The sequence below is a fragment of the Pteropus medius genome, unplaced genomic scaffold (genome assembly GCF_902729225.1).
Source record: "Pteropus medius unplaced genomic scaffold, Ma_sr-lr_union100, whole genome shotgun sequence".
Classification (NCBI taxonomy): Eukaryota; Metazoa; Chordata; class Mammalia; order Chiroptera; family Pteropodidae; genus Pteropus; species Pteropus medius.
In genome coordinates, this window is record NW_024352784.1 from 19627203 (window position 1) to 19647980 (window position 20778).

The window sequence follows — 20778 nt, forward strand, 5'->3', positions numbered from 1 at the left end:
TTTTGTGGATACAAGAATACAGTAAGATAATGGTTATCTCCCTGTAGGACAGCTTCTTCTGGCTCCAAGGAAACTCAGCCCCTTCTGTGAAAGCACTCCCAACCTGGGTCTCTGGTCCTTACCTGCAAAGCTTTCTTATCATCCATCGCTCCTGAAGAATGGAGGAAGGAGAAAGAACATGGGGTCCAGACACATAACACTTTGTAATCCCCTTTTCACTGGCCCCAGCTAGACCTAAACTCCAGAGCGCAGAGGTATCTTGTTCCCCAAGACCCCCAAGTTCTCAGCACATAGTCGGTGCTCAGACAATGCTAGCGAATGAGGAATCTGACATGTCTGTGGCCCTGAGAAGTGCACAGCCTAGGGAGAGAGGCACATATGTATAGGGGAGGAAGGGATAAGGCAGGCAGAGCCAGGCAATAGCAGAGGTGTGTGTGCTGTGCGGGGATTCAGGAGGAGGCAGAGGTCTGGGGAAGGCCTGCTGGGAGAGGTGACATCTGAGTTGGTCCTAAGGATAAGGAACAGAAAGTCAAGATGGGAGACTTCAAAGTTCTAGGCGTGCTTAAGGAACAGCTGGGTTAGGAGATGAGGCTGGTGTGGGTGGCAAGAGGTGATATTAGAGGCGGAGCAGCGTCTTCCAGGCTTGTAAGAAGTTTGGGTTTTAAATGCAAAGAAAAGCCTGTGGAAGGTTCTAAGCCTGCATCATTTGATAAAACTTTCCAGTCGATGGGCATGTTCTATATCCTGTGATGAACAGCAGCCATTAGCTTCCCTACACAACTCCTGGGCACCTAAAATGTGGCTGCTGCAACTGAAGAACTAAATTTTTAATTTGGTTCAACTTTAATGAACCTAAATTCAAATAGCCTCAGTAGCTGCCATAAGCAGTGGAGTGACTTGCTCAGATTTGTCGTGTGGGCAGGTGGGTGTGGGAGCAGGGTGAGCAGTCAGGGGCTGTGGCTCTGGTCCAGGTGGGGAACATGGGTGACCCAGATTAGGGTAAAAGGAAGACGATGGAAAGAAGGGTCAGACTCCAGGTTTGTTCTGGACTTGTAGATAGACTGGATGTGGGGAGAGGAAGGACCAGCTACAGAATGGACAGTGGGTTTTTTGTGTGACAGGAAAGCAGGGTGCCCATCTGAGGCTTCAGGTGCCTGTGGGCCATCAGCAGGAAGGAGTCAGGCAGAGAGGGTGGGTCTAGGGCACTGAGGAGCAGTCAAGACTCGAGACAGAAGTGAGACTGTTGGTGAATAGCTGGTGTTTGTGCAAGGGCAGAGGCTGGACTAGAAGGGAAGTAGAGGCAGAGAGACTGAGAAAGCACTGGCCAGGAGAGTGATAGAGATCCAGAGAGTGATAGAGATCCAGAGAGTGACAGAGAGGACAAGGTCCCTGTGCAGTGGTTGCTGGGCCCTCTGATGGAAAGATTCTGGGTCTGGCCCCCTGAAGCCAGCAGAGCCAAGTGGCACTAGAGCCTGGTTGGGTCGTGAGCACTGGCCCCAGGGGACCCTTCCAAAGGGTTCAGCAGGTGGAGAGAACTTCACCAGGGGCGCCACGGCTGTCTCTGAGCAGTGACACTTATTTTCTTCATCGTTATGCATTTCTGAATTCTTCATAATGAAAATGTCTATCTTTTGTAATTAAAAAAATAGATGTTAGTGTTTGTTTTTATTTTTTTATAGCTTTATTGAGGTATAATTGATGTGCAATAAACTGTGTAATTTGAAGCGTGTGATCTGATGAGTTTTGACATCTGTACACACCCGTGAAACCATCGTGACAATCAGATAACAGACATTTCCATTACTCCCAATAGGTGTTGTTTTTTTTTTTTTTCATCTAAACACTAAAATGGGACAGGGATTATTGGTGATGTCTCCCTCACTCTTCATTTTCTGAGATGTGGTCACATGGCTCTATAATTTATTACACTTACACACACACACACACACACCCACACACACACCCACCCACCTCAGCAGCAGCCCTTAGTCATCCATAAGCGCAGACCAAGGTTCCAGCAAACACCTCCCTAAGGCTGCCCTTTTGGCTGGAAGGGGAGGAGAGGCTGGGACCCAACAGCGCCCTCTTCTGGAGAGAACAGAACTTTCCATGTCTCAAAACCCTGGGGATGGAAACAATCCAAGCGTCCATCAACAGATGAATGGATAAACAGAAAGTAGTACATCTATACGATAAATATTATTATAGCAATACAGACACATGCTACAACATGGAAGAACCTTGAAAATATAGTGCTAAGTGAAAGAAGCCATTCATAAAAGGTCATGTATTGTATGATTCCCTTCACATGAAATGTCCAGAATAGACAAATCTATAGAATTGATCTTGTAGGGGTATGAGAGGAATCGGGAGTGATCGCTAATGGTCACTGAGTTCCTTTTAAAAACTTTTCTAGAACTAGAGAGTGGTGGTTGCAAAACCTTGTGAATGTACTAAAAACCATTAAATTGTATGTTTGAAATGGGTAAATTGTATGGTATGTGAATTATATCTCAATAAAACTGTTATATTAAAAACAAAAATTCTTGAGAATAAATTAAGCAGCATCTCATCTTGCTCACTGACCTCTAAGGATGAGCATTTTTCTAGCATCTCCTCAACCCTCCCACTAGCCCAGGAATTTGCCTCCACCTCACAGATGAAGAAATGTTCCTAGGTCACCCAGCCCTTCAGCTGCAGGCAGGCTTGAGATCCAGTTTTCCAGCTCCAGAGCCTCATTCCAAAGTCAGAAGGTCTCACTATCATGAAACAAGTAAGAGACAGACTGATTCTTTAAATGCCCGTTTGTTCAGTATAAAATGGACTGACCACCCCTGCCCTCCTTGAGGGCTTTCCAAGCAAGGCTGCCACCTACAGTTGGGCAAGATGTGAACTGCACTAGGGCACATGTCACAGGCGGACACCATTCCCAGCATAGGTCTGGCAAATACGAATCCTGGCGGTGACAGCAATTATAAAAGGTGTCTTGCGCTTACAAAATCAGTTTATAACAGTTTTCTAACAGGTGGACATCAAATGCCTTAAACAACAAGTACTTTTTTAAAAATTGAGGTGAAATTCACATAACATAAAATTAACCATTTCAAAGTGAACAATTCAGAGGCATGTAGGAAATTCACAACGTTGTGCAACCATAACTTGTATCTAGTTCAAAAATATTTTCATCGTCCCAAAAGGAAACCCCTCACCCACTAAGCAGTGCTCCCTATTTCCCCCCCTCACCAGCCCCTGGCAACCACCATTCTACTTTCTGTCTCTATGAATTTACCTATTCTGTATATTTCACATAAATGGCATCTTACAAAATGTGGTTCTTTGTGACTGGCTTCTTTCACTTTGCATGTTTTCAAGATTCATCATGTTGTAGCATGTATCAGTACTTTGTCCCTTTTTAAGGCTGAATAATATTATTATATTATATGGATAGACCACATTCATCAGTTGGTAGATGTTTTACTGGTATGAATAATGCTGCTCTGAACATGTGTGTACATGTACTTGTTTGAGTGACCATTTTCAAGTCTTTGGGGGAATATACTTAGGAATGGCACTTCTGGGTCATATGGCAATTCTATTATTTAACTTTTTGAGGAATTGCATGAGTGCCCTTTTCTAATTCGTGCAAAGGCACCGTATGGGTGGACACAGTGGCACTGACAGTTGCATATTCAACTCTCAGGGCTCATATCCACCCAGCCTTCACCCGCTGCCCAGCCCAGGGCTAGAGGCTCCACAGATGTGACTTCCTTCCACCCTCACATCCATTGCCTGGGCAAGAGGCAGGGGAAGGGGCTCAAAGAAGAGCAGTGACCACCTCTCCTCCTGTTCACACAGCAATAGTGAGCGGCTCAGACTTGAGCCCAGCCTGCCTGAGTCCCAAAGCTCTGCTCCTGACCATCGCATCATCGGGAGGGATTGTTGGATGTGGCATTATAAAGATGGCAGGATATTCTGTCTGAAGACTGACCTGAGGCCAACTCAAAAGCCTGGGCCTTTTCTTGTTCCTTCCCTGTCTGGATCCTCATCTCCACCCGCTTTGGGAGGGGTCCTTGCAAGTAGGATGTGGCCACATGACTCCCATCTGTCATCTGTCATCCACCATCCATCATCTGTCAGCCCCAGGGAGCTTCAGGCAAGATCAGAAAACTGGGGCAATCAATATAGCTGTTCTTTAGTCCTGCTTGCTTCTGCTGTGCTAGACAGTTCCTGGCTGGGCACCTCCTGCAGGCCACCAGCCCCCAAACTAGAGTGGGGAATAGGGATCTCTGTGGGACTTTCTTGGCTCTGGGCTCTGAATGAGTGAGGGTGTGGGCCTTTCCACCCAGGCCCCCCTTGGCTATAACTCCACCCACTTTCTGCAGAATCAATTATTGATGAGGCCACTCCAGTTGGGGAATCCCAGCAGAGTGTCCTGGCTAACTTCCAGACTTCACAGAGAATGGAGGACCCAGGGTAAGATGAGCTTGTTCCTGAGGGCATGGCCAGTGAGAGGGTCCAGGCAATGGCTTCCAGTGGTGAGAGGCCCAGAACGTTCTCAGGCGGCCGGGGCGGGGGTCACTTACCTGTAGGGACAAGGGAGCCCTGGGACTGCTTTGCTTCCCAGAGGACTGAATGGGGAGCAAGCCAAGTGAAGGGCCTGCACACCAGACAGACAGCTCCCATAGTCGCCTAGGACGCAGGCTCAGACAGGTGGCTGGTGGCCCTGAGTGCTGGGGAGGCATCTGGATGGGGGTGGAGGCAGGAAAGGATCTGCTTCTCCTGGAAGGAGGTTGTGTGACAGCCACAGCTTCTGTCTGCTGATCAACTTCCCTCAGGGGAAGGCCTGACATATGGGAGATGACATTGGGAGGCTCTACGACAGATGGCAGAGGAGCCTGGGAGCTGCTGGGTGTCGTCGTCTCAGGGAAGCGGCCAAAGCCTTGGGATTCTTGGGTGGCGGTGTGCCCAGGGCCCCCCAGTCTCCACGAGCCCTTCCCCCTCAGGAGAGAAGGCCCTTCTCTGAGCCATGCACCGCTGCTTCTGAAAGCTCCCTGACCCCACACCTTCTCTCATTCCACCCCGGGCCCCCTGTCAGGTTGCTGTGTCCCCTCTGCAGTGCCCCATGGCCTGGAACTCCTTGTTCGTCTCACAGGGCCTCCTCCTGGTTCACGAGTGTGAACCAGGTGAGTATGCCAGGATGGCCAGTGAGGGAACAGCTGGGCTCAGAGAGCAGAGAAGGCGTGGGAAAGGAGCCAGGGAAAATGGGGCAGCGGGACAAAATTTTTCTGAAGTGCTTGCATGTGGTCCTGGGTCCCCACTCCAGAAATTTATAGCCCAGTTTTGAGGTGTTTGAAGGGAATATCTTTGTTGACTCGTCATATCAGTGGAATCACTGAAGTGGCGATTCTGATGGAGGACACACTGTATTAACGGGCGGGAAGTGACTGAGCACACGCAGCTGCAACATGAGGACAGTTTAATAAAAGGCCGTTTAGAGGGTGGGCGCATGTGAAACAGTGTGGTCTTAGCTTAGGAGCTTGTAACGATTGCCCTCAATTCTGGGGCCTGAAGAGGTGAGGGCAGGGAGCTGTGGAGATTGCCAGGCTCTCCCATCCTGTGACACTTTTATGTGCTGCTAACCCTGTCCTCGTGCACCCCCGATGAGGCCTGCCCACCGAGACTGAATGTAGTGGATCAAACTGCAGCCACAGTCCACAGAAGGACGGCGAGGCCTTTTTGGGGAATCCGGAGGGCACCAAGCTGTAACTACAAGGATGGTCACCGAGCACCTACAGTAAAAGCTAAGAGCTGACGCAAATCAAATGTCCCAATGGACTCTGGTCCATTCACACGGGAGGAAAACTGGCAGCTGCTCCGGGAGCGCACGAGCTCGTGTGGTGTGTGGGGAGGGCTTCAGTGGGGGATCAAGGACGTGGGCCGCCGGGCAATAGTGTGTGGAGAGGTCATTCTGGTTAAACAACAAACGAGCGGACAAACAGGAACAGTCCGGAAGGAATCCTACCAGCTGTGAACAACGCTTACCTCCAGGAGTGCCACCTACTGGAGGAGGACCCTCACGTTGTGTGCCCAACTTTACACTCTTTTTGTTTTACGATAAGCATACAATTCCTTTCAGAGTGACTTATACAAAGAAGTATTTTATATCTATATAAAAAAAGAGCTAAAGATATGAAGGGGGAGTGAACAGAAAAGGGTGCCAGGGTTCTTCCCCACTGAGGTCTGGCCGTCACTGTGAACTGCAGGGTGCCGGGCACCGTCCAGGGCGCGCGGTGATGGCGCCGACCAGAATGGCTGCCTGCAAAATGCTTACCATGTGCGAGAAGCAGGTGGGAGGCGTCCAGATGTGCCCGCCTGCCTATGGCATGAGGTGGGCAGGGATGAGTGGGCACACAGCCGGGGCTGCGGGAGTGTGGGGTGGGTAGCGGGGGCAGCAAATAGCTCCCATGGAGGAGCCACACGAGGGCATGGAGGGGGAGGGACACTCTGGGGGAAGCTGGGAAGGGGGCCTGAGCTGCTTCTGCCTGTCTGGGTGTGTGGGATGGGTGGTGGGCACAGGAGCACGCTGGACTGGAGGCCCTCCGAGGTCCTCCAAAGACATGGGGACACTATCACAAAAGTCCTGAGAGGCATGGGCTCAGCGCTTTCTCATTCCAGGGCCCTTCCTGTGCAGGTGATGGGAGAGGGGGGCGGGGGCAACGGTGGGCAGCAGTCCGGCAGATTCTAGGGGACGGCTGCCGGTGGTGGAGCACAGCAGTGCCACGCTCACAGGATGTAGCTGCGAGTTACCCCAGGGGCAGGCGGGCGGTCTTATTCCCTCGGCCTAGCTGGAGGAACTCATTGTCCAGGTGGGCCAGAGGGGCGCGAGTGGCCTGTTCTGCCGGTCCTTGCTCACTGACTGCAGGGCAGGACTCGGGGGTTGGGGAGGAGCCAGAGATGGCCCCTCGGAGAGACCTCCTCATGCTTCCTCCTCCAGAGAGGCAGGGCCACCCGGGGACCCCACGAGACTGTGGCAGAGGGACAGCAGACAGGGAAGCCCAGAACTACAAGTCCTACCGCAAACATAAAAGTCCCAGGCAGGGATGTGCCCCTCACCTGCTGACTCTGACAGATCTTGCTTGCCTGGACTGCTGAGATGAGGATCCGGAGGCCAACCCAGGAAAGCTTGGGAGAGTGCCTGGGCGGACTGCTGACGTGTACTGAGGGCGAGGGATACGGACCGTGGGCACGAGTGTCCTGTGTCTGCAGCCCTGAGGCCTTTCAAGGCCGGGAGGACTGTCTGGTGACTCTGTAGGTGAGACTGGCCTTCCAGATGATCACCACAGTGCCCCCACCAGCTGGGCAGTGTGGGGCCCCCAGGCAGCCAGTGAGGGCCTTTCCTGGCTCCTGACCCACTAAAGAGAAGTCGCTGAGTGCTGGGGCTCCGCATGGTGGGCAGACAGATGTGTCGCAGGGCCCGGGCTCCATGTCACCCCTCCACAGTCGCAGAAGGCGCTGTCACGCGTGTTGGGAGTGGAGGCCTCTGACACAGTCCTCAGCTAACAGCAACCCAGGCTGGAGAGCCTCTTGCTCTCCTGCGTCTCGGGTGGACCTCCTTCCATTCCTGTAAGAAAGGGAGAAGTCACTTGGCATGAACCAGACACCTACAGGGACACTAGGCAGGGCCCCTCTGTTGGTGCTCTCTGGTGACTGCTGGTCAGAGTTGTGAACCTGAACCTCTAGGGCTCTCATTCAAGGCCTGGCACAGGGACGCATTCCAGGTGGCGGAACAGAGTGGGCACAGGCAGGTACCAGGAGAGCCAAAGCTGGGACGCAACCTTGGTGGCTGGAATGCCCAGCCTGGCCCATGAGGAGGCTGCCAGGTGGACAAGGGCAGTCAGGAGGGGAGTCTACACTGCCAGGTGGAGTCAGGGAGGCTGCAGGCCCAAGGTCAGAGTGATGGGAGGAAGCACAGCCCAGAGAGGGGGATGGGAGGGTGGCGGATGTGGGTTTTAGGCCACAGGCCTGCTCCACAGCCCCCCGCTCCCCATCCCATCCGGGGGCCTGTACGCACGGATGAGGTCCCCGTTGCCAACTTGGAGCCGGGCGCTGCTCCTCCTCTCCAGGTCCCGCAGCACCGACTGCTCGAACGCCAGGGCCGCCACGCGGCTGAAGAAGGGCTTCACGTTCTCCCCTGGGGGCCATGGGACAGCTGTGGCCCCGTCCGCCTCCGCCCTCACCCGCGGATGCATTTGGGTGGGAGCCGGTGCGTATGAGGGTCAGGGCAGTCCACCTCTGGGGCTGCCTGGGACAGTACAGTGCAAGGGATGGGCTTGCTGGCCTGGCTTCCCGCCTGGCTCCAGCCCATTCCCCACTCTGGCCACCTGCCCTGGCAGCTTCCTCAAATCTCTGAGCCTTGGCTTCCCAGCGCCTGCTCTCCCAATCAGCCAGGACTCAGGACCCTCTGTGCACCGAGCGTGGGATGTGCCTGCTCTCCTGTAACTTGTGAGCACCTGTGCAGTGGGCAGCTGTGAGGATTGACATGTTGCCAGCCCCCATGTGGGGCCTTTGTGAAGAGGCTGCCCACCTGGGCACAGGGCCAGGTTCCAGCCCCCCACATGCACACCACCCTCACGCAGCCGGCAACCTATACGACTGCACAGGGCCATTCTGCTTGGCCCGTAGGGAGCTCTTCGTGAATGTGCTGTTACTCTGATAGGAGGGCAGGTTCTCACAGAGCATGGGGGTGCTGTCAGGAAGGGGCAGAGGGAACCAGGTCTGGGCCCAGCCACGTTTTTGTCTGTGCTGGGCTGGAGGTGGAGCCTCTACCTGTGGCATCCACCCTCAGTCTCCCTGCCACCACCTCCCCCTCACCAGGGCAAGCACTACAGCTTAGGCGCACCTTCTGAGTCCCCAGAGCCTCTATGCACCAGGCACCACATGTGATTTCATTTCATGCCCCCAACGACCTGTGTTTTCAAAGTCTATTCTTTGCTTCTCCGCACTAATTTTCCTCAGTGAACACATACGGCTTTTGCAATTTCAAATATGTTTTTCCATTAAAAATAAAATGAGATGGATAGCATCACCCACTTCCCAGATGAGGATACTGAGACTCAGATATGATGGGTATGTTTTGGGGACCAGGGTGAGTGGTGGCCCATGGAGGAAGGTGGCTCAGGGGCTGCGGGACAGACCAGGTGGGATGTGGATGAGGGCTTGGGGTCATGAGCGATGTTTCAGTGTCTTCCACAATGACACCTGGGGAAGGGATGGGAGCCTAAGGTTACCGAGCCCTTCTGTGTGCCAGGCGCTGCCTCCCACCTGGCGTCCACAGGTTGGGCACAGGGCAGGGCAGTGGTTACAGGGGTTCTAAGCCCAGCTCTGCTAATTCTGCCCTGGGACCCTGGAAGGGACAAAACTGACCTGCTCAGAGGGTCGGGCATTGCTATTCTTATTGTCCAAGGGGTAGGGATCCCAGTGTCTCCCTAGAGATGAGGATACTCTGCACAGGCAATGGAAGGCCCTACATGGTCACCAGCACAGCTGGCTGTGATGCGGGCACTTGAAAGACCTAAGGAAGGAAATTCGCAAGCTTCCCACAGGTGGCCCACCATGGTGACGGCCGCACACCTACTCACCCGTCTTGGCTGACACCGACCAGTACTCGGCCTGCATCTCATTGGCCAAGTGCATGGCCTCCACTTCCGCCTGCTCGCATGCTGCCCCTGACTGGGAGAAGAGCCCTTCTTCAGGGAGACGCCGGAGGAGGTAGCTGCCCGCCTCCCACGGTGCCTCCTTCCTCCCCATCTCATCCTGGCAGGTAGCCCCCGCTCAGGGGTGGGTAGGGGATGCCTGCCCGCAGGTGAGAGACCCCAGTGGTCCCAGGCAAGAGTGAGTGCCAGCTGTCCTTCTCTGAGACGAGCGCCCCTAACTTTCAGCTCCCAGGCTTGCGGTCTTCAAATCCCCATCTAGGCACGTCAGTGCCACCCTCCATTCCAGAAACTTGGGCAGAAAGCAGATGCATTTTCTGGGGGCTACCCCGGCACCTCTAGTCCCGCTCTGCTCACCAGAAGGTCCTTCTTTGTTCCCACGAGGAACACAAAGCAGGAGCCTGGCTCGTTCTCCCTCAGTGCATCCTCCAGCCACTGCCTGGAATGCATGGGGTGGAGGGTGGGGCAGGCTGAGAGGCTGCCCCATCCACCCAGAGGGGCCTGGGGAAGACCAGGGGATGGGTGCAGACCTGGTTCCTCCCCAGGGCTGGGAGGTATGGGGAGGGCAGTTTGACCTGAGCTGGCTGAGCAGGTGCTGGTCCGGCAGCCAAAAAGGCCTTGGCTGGACCACAGGGGAATAGAGTCGCAAGAGCACCAGCCAAGGGAGGTGAAGACCCCGTCCTGGCCGTGGCTCTGCCCTTGCTCCGTGTCAACTTGGGTGAGTCCTGCACTGTCATCAGCTGTAACGATCACCCCAACCCATGCCCCAGACAAGAGTGAGGTGAAAGAGGCTGTGGTCCATCAGCTCCATGATTCCTGGCAGAAGCAGAATGGCCTCCCGGAATTGGTCATATTGCTAGCTGTCTTGACCAGATCTCTGCCCAAGCCAGCAAATGCCAAATCATGTCCTTTCAGACAGGATTGGCTATGTGATTTGCAGGGCCGGGGGGCAAGATGAAAATGCCAGGCCCCTCGTCCAACAATTATGAAGGCATTCAAGATGGTAACAGGAAAGCGTTAAAGCAAGCATGGGCCCTTGCAAGTGCCAGCCCTGTGTAACTGTGTTGACTGTGCACCCGAGCCTGCCCTGCTTTCAGCAGATGGGTTTAAATCTTGAGGAGTAATAAGGCAACTGTATAGCAAGCAGCCTGTGGGCAGTTGGTTCTAACAAGTTAGCTGGTCACTTGCACCTGCCATTGGGGAACCAGTTCATGGGCCCAGTTTCAGGAAGCCCTTCTAGGCAGCTTCCTGAACCACAGGGGCCACAGAGTCCCAGACTTGCCTGGTATGCTCCAGAGTCTGCATGTCAGTAAGGTCAAAGGCCGTGATGATCACTGTACACACGGGGAAAAGGCGAGAGCTGGTCAGCGACAGGTGAGGCGAGCATGGTACGATAAGGGGGCTCCCCCCGATCCCCAGGAACTGCTGGGGTGGTCCCCCAGGCACTTAGTCCTAGATCCCACAATGGAGTCTAGGAAGGAGACACCCCACTGCTGCCCTTCATGACCCACACCCAATGTCCCAGCCGCAGCGGGGGATCTCGGGCAAGATGAGCCTAGGGCTCCTGAGTCGAATTTCCCCTCTGCCACTCACAGCTAAGGGAACTCAAATGAGGGCCTTAATGGCTGAGAGCCTCAGTTTCCCCATCTGTGTGATGGTGAGAACGATACCTCGAGCTCTCAATTGTTGCTTTTAGTATTAAGGCTGAGCAGCTATTTTAAAAGCTCTTGGTCCAGGGCCTGATGTGGGGCAGACTGGCCCAATGGTGGTTATGGCTGTGAAGGCGATTAGCAACAACCAGCTTTAGAAAACAATTTCTGGGGAGCAGAGAGAGCAGAAAACAGGGAGATGCAGGCCACCCCCTTAGCTCCTCTTGTCACCAGCCCACCTCCTCCTGGACTAGATTCTGATCTTTCTGGGGTCTCTTGACAGGCACTTCCTCCTCTATGCATCTTTCTGAGCTGAAACTGATGCTGAGACTCACGAGGAGCACCCACCACGGAGTCCCCACAGGGGAGGCCAGCTTAGGCCGCGGCAGGAAGGCAGCTTCCCCGTCTCTGAGGACTGGCCCAGGGCCTTTCTCAGTGCCTGCACAGAGGACCTGGACTTCTTGCTGTTGAGCCCAGTGGGGGGCCCCCCTGCTGCACGTGGTTGAGGGCCCCGCATTACCATGACCCGCTGCTCACCCTGGGCACCCCGGTAGTAGGCAGATGCGATGCACTTGAACTTCTCCTGCCCTGCTGTGTCCCAGCTGTGTGGTGGCAGAGAGAGAAAGGGAAACAGAGGTGGCATATTAAGGAATTACAGTGGTCAGAGCCAGCAGGCTAGTGGAACCATGGGTGGCAGACCCAAGGGCCTGAGCCAGCTGCGTGGGGTTCAGGAAGCGCCTGCAGCCAGTCCCCGCCCCCTCAACTCCTTATGAGCCCTTCTCAGGGTGCCCTGCAGGGAAATTCCCTGGCTGGATGCACCATGCTCAAGGGGATGGGGCATGGCTGTCCCCTGCCTGGATGGAGGTGTAGCTCAGTCCCTCCTGTCCATGCCATGAAAGGAGGGAAGATGCTCCCATTGTGCTTCCTCTGCAGATGAAGAAGCCCACCTGCATGGGAGGCCCCGTGAACGGAACTGGGGCTCCAGTCCAGGCCGCCAGTGTGGCTCGGCCATTTGCTCATGTGTGTCTGGGCCGTGGCTTCACCTTCTGCACTGCAGTGGAGGATGCTCGGCTCCCCGGGTGAGGGTGGGGTTGTCTAACAGGGATTTGGTTTGTATGTCCTGGGTGATTCAGTTAGCTCTGGCTCTCTGGAGAAGCTGAGCCCTGGCTCCATGGAAACGAATGCAACAATCGATTAACGATGTCTGCTATGGACGCACCACAGGCGAGGGGGACACATGCCGAGATCTACTGGCTCTGGTCAACAGGTGGGGCTGAGTCTGATAATCTAACCCTTTTGAAAATTGACAGATCGAAATTTCACTTTTCTCAGTAAACTGATAAGTAGATAAACCAGGAACAAGTCATCAATGGTCTGAAATTTTTTCAAGTAATCTGTCATGATGCAGAATTTTTTGGCTCTATTCTTTCATTAATTCATTCATATTTTCTTTCATTTCTGAAGATGAGTCTAGGCAGGGAGCTGGTTGGGTAGCCTAGAGGTGAGGCTAGTTGGGTGGCTGGGACAATGGCCTTAATGTAGGACAATCAGAGGTCAAACCAGGACAGTATTCCTATTTTATTCTGGGCCTGCTAATTAGATACAGCCTGTGGCCACAATGGTGACACCAGCCACAGGCCGCCCTCTGCATCTAGGCTGCCCCCCTCAGATCTCTGCTCTTCTCAGCTCTCCTGGCTCCAGATCCCCTTGGTCCCACAGACTTGCTTTTCCACAGCCTCTTCTGCTCTGGTTTGACCCTGTGCTCTCTCTTGGGTGAGATTCAGTAGTACCATCTGGCTCCAGGACAGCACTGGGACTATAGATGTCTTCAGAAAAGGGGGCAGTCTCAACAGAGTTAGGGGCTGAGGTCTGGGAGAGGGTGAGCTCTGTCTTGACCACCACGGATCCCCAGGGCCAGCCCAGGCGGGCAAGGAGGATTGAAGAACGAAAGCAGAGCAGCAGGTGTGAACCCCAAGGAGAGACAAAGGAGAAGGGTCCAGGACAGAGGCCTAGTAAATGCCAGCAGGCAAGGGGAGGGTGGGCAGGGGTAGCCAAGAAGAGGAGCATGGGGAGGAAGGAGGCCATGCAGGAGAGCCTGGGATGGGGAGGAGGCCACACAGGAGAGGGCAGGCAGGCCTGCAGCATCTTCCAGGTGCCAGAGGAGGGAAGGGCAAGGTCCAGAGCTCTGGTGGGAAAGTGGGCACCTGGGGTAGGGACTCTGGGATGTTTTGAGGGAAACTAGAGAGAAGGGGCCGAAGCCAGTGGCCGCTGAGAGGCAGCGGCGTGGAGTCTGGCAGGGAAGCAGACAGACAGACAGAGGGAGGGAGTGGCAGGAGGCGCAGGGCGAGGGCAGTGGGGCAGGGAAGAGGGAGGTTTGTCAGACCTGAGGAAGGCACGTGGACCATGTTCACTCTCCCAGAGCCTGGCACAAAAGGACTAGTTTTAGCCCCATTTTCCAGATGAGAACAGAGGCTCAGAGGTCTGAAGCGACTCGCCAGAAGCCTTGTTGGCCTGGTGAGTGAGATCACAGATAGCCAGGTGCAGGAGGGTTGGAAACCTGGAGCTCTACTTGTCCAGGCAGGTCCTCACTGAGCATTACAGGGTGCAGCTGAGAAGGAGCTCACCAAGGCCTTCCCCAGGGGTCCTGGGGAAGCTCGCCCACAAGCTACACCGGAAATGGCGCCACACGTCGGGGACTTACATCTGGAGGCTGTAGGGAATCCCAACGATTTCAAAGCGCTCGATTTCAAAGTCCACCCCGATGGTGGCCTTGTAGTCATGGTCAAAAACATTCTTGCAAAACCTGCGGGAGCCAAGGAAGGCATCAGCCAAGAGAGGCAGCACGGAAGCTTCACTCACGACAGTGAAAGTGCAGAGGCAAGGAAAAGTCTACCCATTCAGAACTGCTAAGATGACGGTCCCTGGAGACAGACCAGGGATGCACGGACAAGAAGAAGAGATGCTGCAGCCAACTCTGCAAGTCAGGAACAGTAAAAGAGAAACTGGGGGTCCTTTTGCATCAAGGGCAGTGAGGTGTGAGCCCGTGGCCCCAGGGGGACAGTGTGACCAATGCCAGGTTCATGGGATGCCACACTCTGCTGACCCCACCACCTCCCCAGTTTCTCGCACCCTCTCTGAGGGTTTTGTTCCCAGCAGCCACATGGTCTCGACTATGGCAATCACCTGGGCCTCCCAGGCAAAGGCCTGACAATCTGGTGCTGGGAGGCATGGCTGGTGGGCGCACCTGTGGATGAGGCTGGTCTTGCCCACGTAGAGGTCGCCGACGACAACCACCTTGGAGAGGCTGAGCCTGTGAGGAACGTGGACATGTTGCTCTCAGGCATGGTCACAAGAGCATCTTCATACACACGCGGGCGCTCCTTCCCTGTGCTCCCCCACTATGAGCCACCCCTGGATCCTGGACAGGGCACAGGCCACCTGCTGAGACACGCTGGGATATCTGTCCCCATCGCAGGCCCTCAGAGGGGAGGGAAGAGAGCCTGCATTTGTTCTGAGAACTCTGCATCCCTGGGGCTGTACCCCGACTGTGCTGGGCCCAAGTCCCTGACGTGAGAATTAGAATAGGGCCCAATGAGAGGCAGAGGAAGCAGAGGTAAGAGCCCCAGGTAGGGTTTTGTCTAAGCTAGGGCGCAGCCTGGAACCTGGAGCATGCTAAAAGAATAGACAGTGTCAACGTGCGGGGGACACAGCATAGGGGCCAGAGTCTGCACCGCCTACCCACCCCTGGGGCTGATGGGCTCCTGCTCCTTGCAAGCAGGCATTCCCTGCCTGGGACACCACTCTCCCCCATTCCCTCGGAGATGTCTGCAAGAGCCAACGAGGCCATGGGGCATGTCATGTCAAGGGGCATGTCATGCACATCTGGACTGTGGCTTGAGGCAAATCGGCTGAGGTTCTCGGGCTCTCTGGGGACCCTGTTCAGAGGCAGCAGCCACACCGAACTCTGTGGGCGTCCTGCACTCCGTGCGGCAGCTTTCCTGGGGCTGTGGCTGATACGTTGCGTTCCTGCAGCTCATGTTAAAGGAGCTCAACAGGTAAACATCTGACCAGGCACTCCCTCTGCCTGCAGACGGCAAGAGAACACCTCTGCGTCACCTGGTGACCTGGTGCAGCTCACCTGCCCATACCTGCGAGGGCAGAGGCTATGACTCCTCTGCTCGGAGGTGGCCTCTAATCCTAGAACAGTGTGCTCGACTCTGCTTCTCAGATGAAGGGGTAAAGGTACTGCCGAGATATTGTGGGAGCACCCTCTGTGGCTCAGTTTCCCCACCTCCCAGTGCTCTTGTGAAGGGTCAGGGAGATAATCTGTGTGAAGCAGCTGGTATGGAACCAGTACTCCTGAATCGGTGGCCATTACTCTCGTCCCACGACTGTGGCTGCTTCGGCCATTGACCTGAGCCCTGACTCACTTGGAGCCGCCCTGGGAACCTCAGAGCTGGGCCTCCACTGCGACCTCCCCACACCTGTGAGCTCAGCCAACTCCCTGAGCAGACTGTGAGCTCCTCAGGTTGAGAGGCAAAAGCTGGCCCTTGTACCTGCTTGTCAAAAAAAGGAGTGAGAGTTGCAATACACCTGTGCCAGCAGTGCCAGGCGCTGCCGAGGCGGGAACGGGACAGACACAGCCCTCGCCCGCATCTGAGTTCAGACAGCAAGTTCGCAATCCTGTGAGATAAGTGTGTGGGGCACGGGAGCACACAGGAGGGGCATGCTGCACAGCTTGGGCTGGAGGCAAGGGTAGTGGGGGTTCAGAGAAGGCTCCCAGTGGACCTGACATTATACTGAGACCTGAAGAGGAAGAAAAATATTCCAAACTGAAGAAACAGACATACGCTGAGACCCCAGGCTGAAAAATCGTGTGCATGACTTATTGAGAAACGGGAAAGCTGTTCTGTGTGGAAAAGTGTGTCCAGTAAAGTCAAACGAAACCCCCATCTTCTCAGGCCTGCACCAGTGTAGGTACCAGTGTAGTCTGTGTCTTCACTCGTGTGTTCACACATCCTTTCATGCACTCATTCCCCCCACATCCTGGGCCCTGTGGGCCAAAGCAGCACTCACCCGACAGTCCCCGTGTTTCTACGCTGGCAGGCAGCATTGACCTGCCCGTGGAAGTGCTCCTTGAGCTGCAGGCAGGCGTTGGGCGTGTACCACTGGAAAGAGAGAGGAACAGAGACAGACTGACAGGTAGACGGCACATCATCCTGTGAAGCTGTGGCTCCAGCACTGAGTAGGGCAAGAGGTGGTGACTTGCTTCTCATCATTTCCTCCCCAAACCTCACGGCTGGTGGCCTCATTAGCTTTCTCTGATCCTTCTGTCACATCTGTCCTCTATCTTGTCAGCAGCTTTCTGATTCCAGGGTCTTGTGAGTCCAGAGGAAGAGCAGCAGGGACTGGGGTGGACCAGAGAGCTTAGGCAGGGACTTGGAGAGCTGGGTCTTGCTGGGGACAGCTGTGCCCTTGCTGCGGGCATTTGGCAGGTCTCTGTCCGAGGGGTGCAACTGTAAGCACTCTTTTGGCTCCAAGATCCTTTCATACCTTCTACAAATCGCTATGCCATTTTTTGTTTTTTAAATAATCACACGTGTGCATGGAAAGTGGCCCAGAAGGCACTTTTAGTCTTCCACGCTTCTTGGAAGGCAAAACCAGGCAGTGGTTTAAGAGCACAGCCTTGGGGTCAGGAAGACCTGTGTCCCACCCTTCGCTGCTATGTGACCCAGGGCAGTTGCCTAATGTCTCAGGACTTTAACCTCCCTATCCATAAAACCTCAGGGACTTAGGAGCATAAAATAATGTTTGTAAAGCCATCAGCATAGAGTCGGCTTGGCACATACTAAGTGCTCAACAAATATTCACGGCTATTAAGATGCCATGATACATGCTGAATGCACATTAGCTTTAAGATGAGATGACCGCGTGTTCAAATGGGCTGAGGTGAACTACGGAGCATAGCAAGGACGTGGGGAGAAGAGCATCGTTGGAAGCTGCTGGTGTGCTCTGCTATGACATGGCGGTTGTCCCCTCAAGCCACTCGCTCTGTTCCTCAGGGTGCAGCTTGGACCACAGCTCCCCTGTGGCAGGGGCTCAGCCCCCCGTGTTTCTTCTGAGTTCTCAGGCATTGAGATGGGCTTTGCTCTGGCCCATCCTCCCTCTCAGCTCCAGGTGTGACTGAGGCAGCGGAGAGCTTTGCAAAAGGGCAAGTTATGAAACCTGACTGAGACTGTTTCCTCATCTGTAAAGTGGGGGCACTCCTAACAGTACCCCTTCATCTGGTTGCTGGAGGATGAAATGGGTAAAACAGGGGAACAGCTTAGCCCAGCAACCCATATCCACACAGGAGAGTGTCATGCTGGCTGCTTTTTCCTGTCGACTTGCATGTTAGCCTCCAGCTGGGGGCCGGCCTGGGCACAGTGGTCATTATAGGAATACCACCATTATGGAGAGATTAGAGAAATGTAATAAGGAAGGCTGGGTAGGAAGTGAGCCAATTTGAGAGACAGGGCAACCAAAGCACACAGAGTAGAGGGAAGGACTTGCTTCACCTGACTGCAAATATCTCAGGTCTGAAATGGTGTGGCCCTGGGGTGCAGGATGAACTTGGCCAGCTATGGCTGTGACCCCTGATTGCCACAGGTGGTTAGGAGAGAATTTCACCTTCTGTGGAAACAGGACAGATGGCTCAGTCGGCCTCCTTGGGTAGGGGAAAGCTGGAACTTTGAAGTTAGCCACACTTAGCTGTGTGACCTCAGGCAGCCCTCCCTACCAATCTGTCTTGGTGCCCTGCTCTGTAAAGGGAGTCCTTCATCCCATGAGACCTGGGACAACTGCCTTGAGGGGACAACCGCCATGTCATAGCAGAGCACACCAGCAGCCTCCAACGATGCTCTTCTCCCCACGTCCTTGCTATGCTCCGTAGTTCACCTCAGTCCGTATGAACACGCGGTCATCTCATCTTAAAGCTAATGTGCATTCAGCATGTATCATGGCATCTTAATAGTCTTTAATGAGTCTTTTGACTCATTCAAGGCCATTCTCCATCATCGCTGAGTACTGCTGTCAGGCTCTGTAGGGAGGTAATCGCATGGGCCTCTGAGGAGATGGAAAATGCTGGGGGGATTGTCAAGGTTTCCTCTGTGGGTGTGTAGAGAAAGAACTGCTGTGGGGAGGCAGAAAAGAGGGAGGAGAGATGGTTGCAGACCTCAAATACCCAGAGCCTATGGTCATCTCCTTCTTCCCTACTAGCCTGTGTACAGCATTCAAAAGATGTAAAGCCACTCCATGGAGAGGGTTTCTCCCTCCACGCTTGTCCTAAGTCACATGGAGGCAATCACCGACAGCAGGATCTGATGTATCTATCCTTCCAGAGATATTGTCTGCGTAGACAGACAAACACATACGTTTCTTCTCCCCTCTCGTTTTCTTCACATATGGGAGGGAGTGTGCTACACACACTGCTCCCTTCCTTGTATTTTTACTGAACAATCTATTTTGGCTCTCCCTGCACATCGGCACCTGAAGGGGCGCCTCATTCCTCCTCACGTCTGTCTAAGTTGCCCCCTCGCAGAGGACGTTTATGTTGTGTCTGACTTTCTGCTTTACAGATTACTGCAATGCCCGGCATTGAATGGCTGGATCAGAGAGTGGGGGCATCAGTGGTGTTGGGAAATACTGTCCACTGCCCCCAATGGAGGTTTACTGATTTGCATTCCTGCTGCAGTTAATATTGGATTGTAATGCAGGTAGAAGAGAGCTGTGAGTTTTTAGCAGGAATTGAAGGCAGGATGGTAAGGATGGAAAACCCTGGATCTGGTGTCAGGAAACTGGAGTGCTGTTTTGATAACTGCAATAATAATGAGAACAATAGCAACCACCACTCGGGAAAGGGAACTCCTGTTTACCATGAGCCAGGCCCCCAAGGTGAGAGTAATCATCCTTGTGTGCCAGTGGCTCTGAGAGGTTGAGTAATTTGCTCATGGTCACACAGCTTAATGACAAAATCAGGATTCACACTCAGGACTGTCTGACTGCAAAGTCTGTGCCCTTAACTTCCATGCCACACTGCTTCCTAGTGTTGCCCGTAACATGCTGGCCCGTCTTGGGCAAGTCAACGCCAAGTCTCCTAGCTTCTCAAGAGGTCTGGCGAGTCCCTGGAGTTTTGTCAGTGGGGGACTGCCCTCCCCGATTCACTTGCTTTGTCCCTGGTGGTGAGTGCAGGTGGGGAAAGCTGAACGTGCAGTGGTGTCAGGATTGCAGTGTACACATAAAGGGCTGGCCCAGTGACTCTACCTTAGGGAAGCAGGTGATGATGCGGTCCCGGCTCACAGTGGGCCCCAAAGGTGTCAGGGAGGACCTCATCTTTCCAGAGTCCTGTAGACCCAACCAGGGGAAAGAGAGTTAGGGAGCTGTGCCAATCTCTGGGGACTCACCCTCAAGTTTATGTCTAACTTTTCAGTAGCTTTAAAAAAGAGATCCCAGCTTCCTCCTTTGTCACAGAGTGTTGGCCAGAGGTCATCTCTTTCATTCTGCAGGCAATATGGTGGGGGTGGGGGTGAGAGGGCCAAGCCTGCCCCACCCTGCCTGGGAGTCCAGAAGACCCGGGTCTCTTGCTGTCAACTGGAAGCCAGGAGTGGCTCCTCTCCTAGCTTATCACTGGGTGTGAATGAGGCACAGCCCAAACACTAGGCTGTACAACGCGGCCCGGGTGCAGAAAGTAGAATGGAGAGCGGTTCCTACTCTCTAAGGGTTGAAGGTTCTGGGTGGGCTGTGGGTGAGGGACCTTAGGTTTCATTACACAAGCCTGTCACCCCACCCATGACCAGGCCCCTGACACCTATTCGACAGCCCTTTTGTCCGCCACCTCTCCCCACCAGGGTGGCCTTGATAGAGGCCTGCTGTCCTTCCCAATCTGACCAGACTTTCTTCCAGGACCAGCACGGGCCTGGCCCACGGTGGGCGTTCAGGAAATGATGAGGCCTCGGGGCCAGGCCGCATTCAGGTTAGTTATGGCGGTGGGAGGTGGGCGGGGGTCGCAGCGTCCTCCTGACCCCGGCCTCCGAGACGCGCTCTTACAGAGGTGGGCCGAGGGTGGGACGGAAGGGGCGGTGGACTCACCCGCAGCGACTGGAGTAGCTCCAGGTTCCGCACGGCCTCTTCTGCCTAAGCGGGCGGCAGCGATCACCATGGCAACGAGCGCCACGCGGGACCGGCTGGCGTCTGACGAATCCAGGACGTCGGGGGCGGGGTCTAGATGGTGTGCTCTGCGGAAAGAGTCCCACGGCGGCCTGCAGGAGCGGTCACCATAGCAACAAGAGCCCGAGGGAGCCGCGGGAGCCTGATGAGGCTGCTGCCTGGACCCGGCCAGAGCGCGGGCGATCATCATGGTGACGAGGGCGGGGCCGGATAGG

At 54.6% G+C, this 20778-nt stretch overlaps 1 protein-coding gene across 4 annotated transcripts; it reads right to left on the bottom strand.

Moving 5' to 3' along the window:
* Positions 1-5459: 5459 nt before the first annotated feature.
* Positions 5460-20740, bottom strand: RAB36 (RAB36, member RAS oncogene family). 4 transcript variants are annotated; one of them, XM_039847732.1, is made up of 11 exons: positions 20486-20740; positions 19661-19741; positions 16436-16527; positions 14543-14669; positions 14061-14162; positions 11897-11961; positions 10993-11044; positions 10068-10149; positions 9639-9729; positions 8072-8191; positions 5460-7621 (listed from the first exon to the last, which is right to left on the bottom strand). In XM_039847732.1, the coding sequence occupies exons 3-11, from the start codon at positions 16470-16472 to the stop codon at positions 7557-7559; spliced, it is 741 nt and encodes a 246-aa protein (XP_039703666.1). In that variant the 5' UTR covers positions 16473-16527; positions 19661-19741; positions 20486-20740; the 3' UTR covers positions 5460-7556. The 4 variants fall into 4 exon arrangements, with proteins under 4 accessions (XP_039703666.1, XP_039703664.1, XP_039703667.1 ...); XM_039847730.1 differs by having other exon boundaries at positions 14604-14669; positions 20486-20736; XM_039847733.1 differs by lacking the exon at positions 8072-8191 and having other exon boundaries at positions 14604-14669; positions 20486-20736.
* Between the last annotated feature and the right edge of the window lie 38 nt (positions 20741-20778).